Source organism: Myxocyprinus asiaticus, chromosome 21 (genome assembly GCF_019703515.2).
Source record: "Myxocyprinus asiaticus isolate MX2 ecotype Aquarium Trade chromosome 21, UBuf_Myxa_2, whole genome shotgun sequence".
NCBI lineage: Eukaryota > Metazoa > Chordata > Actinopteri > Cypriniformes > Catostomidae > Myxocyprinus > Myxocyprinus asiaticus.
The window spans coordinates 42,816,618-42,824,175 of NC_059364.1; the positions used below are offsets into that span (position 1 = coordinate 42,816,618).

The 7,558-nt window shown below is 35.0% G+C and overlaps 1 protein-coding gene across 1 annotated transcript in view; it reads left to right on the top strand.

Annotated features, from left to right (window-relative positions):
• Window positions 1-7,558, top strand: part of LOC127412307 (microcephalin-like) — a 75,009-nt gene that overhangs the window by 26,238 nt on the left and 41,213 nt on the right. Inside the window, exons 11-13 of the mRNA XM_051648556.1 lie at window positions 4,124-4,161; window positions 7,116-7,278; window positions 7,427-7,504. Of these exons, the coding sequence (XP_051504516.1) occupies window positions 4,124-4,161; window positions 7,116-7,278; window positions 7,427-7,504 (279 nt within the window). The remainder of the gene's footprint in view (window positions 1-4,123; window positions 4,162-7,115; window positions 7,279-7,426; window positions 7,505-7,558) is intronic.

Sequence of the window (7,558 nt, forward strand, 5' to 3'; positions counted from 1 at the left end):
TCGCAATATGGCCTTGCACGATTACTGCATACTGCATTGACCACTTCAGTGACAGTCAGCGATGCGTGAGCTAGCACCGCCCTCTAGCAGCTGTGTGTGGAACATGCTGAGCAGCGCATCAAAATGAGATGATCTAACGTTTATCATATTACAATTCAAATTGCAAAACTTTTCAAAGGGAGTTGTTAGCTGTGCCTTCATTTGCCAGTCACATGCCTGTAGGAGATATCAAGTAGGAATATCCCATACCTTCCTTCAGTTGGAACGTAGCATTTTTGGTTTAATTGAAAATTGACAGGTGTGTTGACACTAAACTGCAGCGGAATACAGCTATACCAAAAATGTGCAGTGTTACGATTTTAGCATTTTACAAAATTAGGTTCCTGACCCTGGTGACAATGTACAAAATTTGGATACGTCCATAAATGCAAGATGAGTCATCAATATTTATGGTCAGTGAAGTGTTCGTAAAAGTCGTTTAAAAGCAATGCTTATTTTTGCAACTCTATATGTTGATGCTAGTGGCGCAGAAATTATTACACACTTCAACTTTGACTTTGATGTAGATGCTGTCATGTGGGCTGCTAGACTTGCTTGCAATCCTTCAAATCTAATCTATAAAGTTTTTGATAGTTTTGTTGGGAAAGGCCAAAACAGAGGTTGACCCTCCTCTCTGTGAATAAAGGCCTCATATCAGAGTGCATGTACTGGCCACCAATGTTGATGTGTCATACTCTAAAGAATTTCCTTCATTTGTGCAGAGCTTATTGGAAACAAGCACCCATTGAAGTTCACTCCAATTCTTTGTCCTGGGTTCATGCTCCTGTACATGTCCTGTGTTCTGCACTGGCAGCAGGTCTGTACTTCAGTAGTGACAAAAATAACTTACCAAATCAGCTCAAATCTCAGCTTGTCCTTTCCACATGAGAGACCTCACTTTCCAGCCTCTTTCAAAATAAACCTTGCCTTGGCATCTCCTACCTTATAGCATCTTGCAGTCTTATGGATTTACCAGAGACATTATGTGTGGAAGAGACGAATCACACATACACACACGAATGGAAGACATTGTAATGCTGGATCGATGGCGACTGTAGTCCCTCCCATCTTAGAGTTAAGAGTCAATCGCCTTTTTGATAGAGGCAACGCAACACTGGAAGTCCCTTTGAAGTTAAAAGAGCCAGTCGCCTGTTTGTTTACTGTACAATGCACATGTGTCCAATTTATGATACCATTGTTGACAGTAGTGATGGGCATTTTCGAGTGATTTTGTAGTTGAGTACTCTGTCCCACAAAAAACAAGTAATGATTACTCAAATTAAAATGTCAGTTAAAAATATCCAGTATCTTAAAGTTACCAAGAACGGTTTTCAAAATAAGCAAACGTCGTCAACCTATGCTTTTCTTTTGAAAAAAAAAATAAAATATTTGCACTCACCTGGACTGTACATAGAAACAAATAGAGCTGTTCAGCTAGTAGTCCAAAAACCCAGAAGAGAGTTCGCCATGGGTTTTCCTATGTTTTTTATAATGGGGCTTTTCAACTTATGAGTAAATAATGTCTGTAGTAAACATTAATGGACGATATGTGGACATTTTATTCTACAACATACAGTAAATTACACACAGTCATACCTCAAACGTGAATTTGAAGCCGTATTGAATACTTTTTTAAACACACGGCAGCTTCAGAAAATACGTGTGCGGTTTGAAAGTGTGTAATTTATGTTGTAGAACAAAACATCCAGGTATTGTCAAATAATGTTTACCACAGACCTTATTTTACTCATAAGTTGTAAAACCCCATTATAAAAACCCATAGGAAAATCCAGAGGGACCCATGGCGAATTAGCCTTCTGGGTTCATCTACAAATTGACATCATGGCTAAACAGCTCTATACTGACTGCATTAGGTTAATGCACATATATATACTCTGAGTCTACATAAAGGCTATCACGTTTTTATCATTGCACATGTTATTATTCAGAAAAAACAAAGTGGTGAATGTTGGCTTTTTATAAAATGCGCTCTGCCCATGTTAAGATATTTATCAGACATACACACATACTGATCTGATAAGTTCTGAGTTCTGAGTTTCTTGTACTGCTTCGCATTTCATTTCCACCATAAAAACAGATCCTTGCATGACTCCAGCAACAGCCAATAGAGTATTTGTATTTTGAGTTATTCAATAAGAATCAAAATATTACAAGTATTGCCACACTTTGCTTGAAAGCACAGACACCATCATATCTTCTTCTCTCATGCAACACCTCTTCTCCACACATTGTAGTGGACTCATTTGTAACTGTAAAATTTGGTGAGCGATTCAGAGGAAAATTACAGTATAATTTAGCACTGCCCATGGCAAGCAAATACACAAAGGAAAATCCATTTGCAATATTCAAGTAGTGTTTTTAATAGTCGACTAGCTAGTGCAGAACGATTACTCGATTGGTTTTGGAGATTTCTTTCTTCTGGGAATAGCTGCCCAGAGACGTAACTAATATGGCCGCTAAGTGACCTGACATGCCTTAAAGGGAATTTAGATTTACTCAAAGAAACATTTGGGGGTTATCTCAGTGTTTGTTTTGCGAGGGACACTTCTTATAATGAAATATAGTGAACATAATGGCTTTTGCCCAGAAACAAAAGAAAGGCATGGTAAAATATAAAATCTCCAGTTGACCTTCCTAAAAAACATTGCTGTCCAGTCTTACTTTAGCAACTGTTGCTGTCCACTATATTGTCAGACTGTATTTTATTATCAGATATTTTTTTATATTTGTCTAATGCAAATCTATTTAGTCCCGTGTGTCTGATTAGTTTAAAACAGTGTTTTCCAAGAGGAGAAAATATGTTGATGTAACTTAATTGATTCATGCGGGATCTACATGATTAAATCATGTAAATTCAAATCATATTTTTTCCCCAGTGTGTTCCAAACCAATATGAATTTTCGTCTTGTACAATGGCTGTGTTTAGTGCCTCTCTTTAAAGCTTAAAGGACCCAAAAGTATCATAAAAGTAGTCCATGCGTCATATTCCAAGTTTTCTGAAAACGTTAAATAGTTTTTGGCAAGAAACAACCCAGAATTTGTCATATATCAGCGAAAATCTTGATGTCCCCTGCACGTTCCTGAGTGCTATGAAAGAAACTTGTTTATAGGGACTCATGTTATAATGAAGGAACTAAAAAACAACTCAATTTCTTGCGTCAACACGCGTGCCACTGTGAACAACCTTGTCTCTTAGCGCTAATGAACACACAACGAATGTCAAGATTTTCGCTGATAAATGACTTAAAATCTTCTTTTGTGTTCAGCATAAGAAAGTAAGTCATACTGGTTTGGAACAACATTAGGATGTGTACAGGTTTTTAATTTGAACTATTTCTTTCAACACGGGCCTTGGCTGATGAACAGATTTTTCCTCAATTCCATTATTTACACAGGTTAAAAGTTTTGTGAACATGCCTCAGTATAATTCAAGTGAATCAGAAATATAGTATATTTGACATGAAAACTTCAGAGGCAAATTATACAAATTGTAAATGCTGTTACAACATTCCCTTTTTTTTTTCAACCACAGAAATATTTCCTCCTAGAACAGTTGTACGTCAGATTTTACAAGTCATGTCTTTAACTTTTATTAACCGGAATGATCATGACACCTGGCCATGTGTTTGTGTCATGTGTCAGAAAGCATCTTTGTAAACATGTTATGTATAAAGCAGTTTGAGCTGCCCTGCTCACTGATGGATGTAAACCTCAGCTTCCTGTAGGGGAATAGAAAGGAAGGCCATTCATGTGTTTGTACTTTGGAGCTGTTGTACAGGGGACGGATGAAGCTGTGCCACACTGTTCTGTGCTTAAACTGCTTCCCCTCCCCGTATGGCCTTGGGCTTTCATTTCCTCTTCGTTCACCAAATATGCAGATATCCGGCATGTGTTTACTAGTTTATGCTGCCTACATCAAAACAACAGCCCAAGAGTACGTGTATCATAGGTGGTAAAAGTTAGTTGCATAAAATAAAAAAATAAAAATACATTTTCAGTGTATTAGTGAACAGAAGTGAAGTGCAAAATATTCTATCAGTTTTTTCTCTTTCTTTCTTTCCAGAAATATAGATCCTTGGTAATGACAAGCATGCCCACTGAGTAAGTACAGTATCTGTATTTGTCTATTCTGTAGTTCTTTATCTAAAAAAATGAAATTTATGTCATAATATATTCACCCTCATGTTGTTTAAAGCCGTATTACTTTCTTCTGTGGAACACTACTGTAAATAAGATGTTAGAAGTTTAGGTAGTGACTGAGGCTAACATTCTGCCTAACATCTCCTTTTGTGTTCCACGGAAGAGTGAAAGTAATACGTGTTTGAAACAAATGGCTCATTCTATAATTTACGGTACATTCAATGTCCATTGATGATAATTATATATTTTCTAACCATTTTCTTCAGAAATATCCCATTTTATCCATTAAGGGAAAGCATGTTATAATATCATGTGCACCCTATGTTTTGTTTTGCTTGAAATTATCATGTTTCTTAATTGACGGTTTTTGCGTTGTCCGTGTTTGAAGTGAGTGGGTCTTAATTTCAAAATAATGAATAAAAAATGTGTCAACATTATCTATATTTTATTTATTTTTAAATTCTAAACACTTCAGAAAAATAGTATTTTTTTTAGATTGAGTTTGATACTTTAATAAAGAAATATTAAATGTTACTCATGTCCAAAAAAGTTCTATCAACTATGTTACTAAACAAATACCCCCCTGAAACTAAGAAATGGTGTATCCTAAAACCATGTGACCAGCATCATGTGATGTCATTTTCCTCTGTGGGGGACATTTTGAACACATATTGGCGAGTATCCTTTCATTTTTTTTTTTTTTTTCTTCTCAATATTTTAACTACAATAGCATATTGTCAAGGAGTATATTAATTGACTGTCAACTATGTTGGGTACATTGTTATGATTTGCAATATTTTTATGATTTTAACTAAAATATATATTACATTTTTAGGTTAACCTAAAAGGCAAGGCCTGCCATTGAAATTATGAGTCAAAATGGGGGAATTGCCAACTATGTTACCTGTCAACTAAGTTACCCCAGGTCAAATCTTGGGTATCATAGTTGATGTGACCCTACTGTGTCCACTGATGTCCACTGATGATGATAATTATTGTCCATTGATCAGTTTTTTGTCATAATTTAAGCCTGTTTGTGTCAGAGGACACTGAGGGTGTGTGTGCCCTCATGCATGTGTGTGTGCATGCATGTGAATTATGATGATTAAGGGACATTTCATTGATTTTACAAAATTACTAGATATTGGTCCTTTGCAAGTTCAAACAGAGATCTTTTTATGTAAATGTTGTCATTGTATTTTGTGAAAAAAGCAGGATATTGCTTTTTCAACTGTTTCTATCACTGTCAACTATGTTGCAGCGGATTTTTGTTTTTACATTTCAATAGAATAGACATAAGAACCCTTAATTATGTGTGTTACTTGAAGTATAGCATTTGATCAGTCTGTAATGGCATGCAGTTGGTCTGTAACATAGTTGACAAACTCACTAGGGAAAACGTCCTTTCCCTTATAATATCAATAAGGTGTTTAATGCTCATGTACAAAAATGTTCCGTCAACTATGTTACTAAACAAATACCCCCCTGCAACTAAAAAATGGTGTATTCTAAAACCATGTGACCAGCATCATGTGATGTCATTTTTATGTGATGGCTTTGCAACTAGTAGATATGTTACAGTGAAGAAATGTATTAACTTAAACCAATAGAAAGCACTGTGTTTTTATGCTTTTTTTTTTTTTTTTGTTGTTGTTGACATGAAATGTAACCCCAATTATAGAATGAGCCAAATGATTGAAGTGATCATTTTTATTTTGGGGATTAAATTCTATCTATCCAAGCAAATGAGCTACCTTTTTATAAGTTTTGTAGTTAAAGGGATAAACTTGTTCTGTTTTTATTGAAAATTATGAAAACTCCTGCAAAAACAAATCTAAATCAGTGATTCTCAACTAGTTTTGCTTCAGGACCCAGATTTTTATCTTGGACATCAAGTGGCGACCCAAAACGGTACCAACATTCTTTATCAATCAAAAGTAAACAAAAAATCTCCTTAAAAAAAAAATAAAAAATAATAATATTTATGAGCTGCATATAGTGCAAAATTACACTTTATGATAAGGTTGTATTAGTTAACTATATTATTATTAATAATTATTATTTACATTATTAACATATTAATTATTATTAACATGAACTAACAATAAATAAAACTTTTCCTGCACTTCTTTACCTTGTTTAATGCTAATTTGGTAACACTTTACAATAAGGTTCTATTAATTAACATTATTAAATGCTTTAGGTATCATTGACTAACAATGGACAATATCTTTTTTTAATTATAGCATTTATTAATCTTGGTTAATGTTAATTTATGCAAAAAATAAAACAGTTGTTCATTATTAGTCCATGTTAGCTTATAATGCATTAAATAATGTCAACATATACAAATTTTGATTTTAAAAATGTATTACTATATTGTGAATTTAATATTAACCAATATTAATACATTTTTAGTTACCAAATTTGTAACATGAATGTTGCTTTAATTTTCTCGGCACCCATTATTCACCAAAAAAGCATTCATAAAACCACATTATGGTGGGCACAAACCAATCTTATCCATGTTGCAAGTGAGTCCAAATTTTATGCAGTCTTGCATAGTTTTGTTCATGGTTTCTGAGGATAAGAGCATGTCACGCAAACCTGTCCATGCTGACATCTGCTTAATTTGCACCAGAATACATGGATCACATCCTTTCATTTTTAATATGAAAAGTGTTATCACATCTGTTTTAAAAGTGATAAGCCTATTTATATAGCTGTCCTAACTATACTTGATTATATCAGACAGCAGACCTATCTGAACAGTGCTGCAATCCACAAGATCTAAAATATACTAAAAACACCTTTACCTGAAACCTTTGGAAGGTGTTAGGTTTAAGTTATGTAATGTTTAAATAGAATATACCTAAGTGGAAATTAAGACGATTTATGTTTTGTGTGTGTTTTAGGAAGCAGGAGGTCGTCTTCCAGTTGGTCAGGACTCTGGGTGGCTTTACAGTGGTAGATAACGTGTGTGAAAGCACCACTCATGTGGTGTCCGGCAGCCCACGACGGACCCTTAATGTCCTGCTGGGCATCGCACGAGGCTGCTGGATCCTCTCCTTTGAATGGGTGTGTAAAGTCCATATGGCATTGCATGTATTCAGGAGTATGTAACTGTGATGCATTTGTTCCAAGAATTGAATGACATCATTCCGGTACAAGATTGAGGTGATAATTAATATGCAGTTTTATTATATTGTTTCCCTTATCTGTGCAGATCTTGTGGTGTTTGGAGCACAGGCAGTGGGTTCCTGAGGAACCTTATGAGCTTTCGGATCATTTCCCTGCTGCGCCTGTGAGTACACACATTTCTATAATAGATTTAATCTCATGAAACCTATCAAGAACA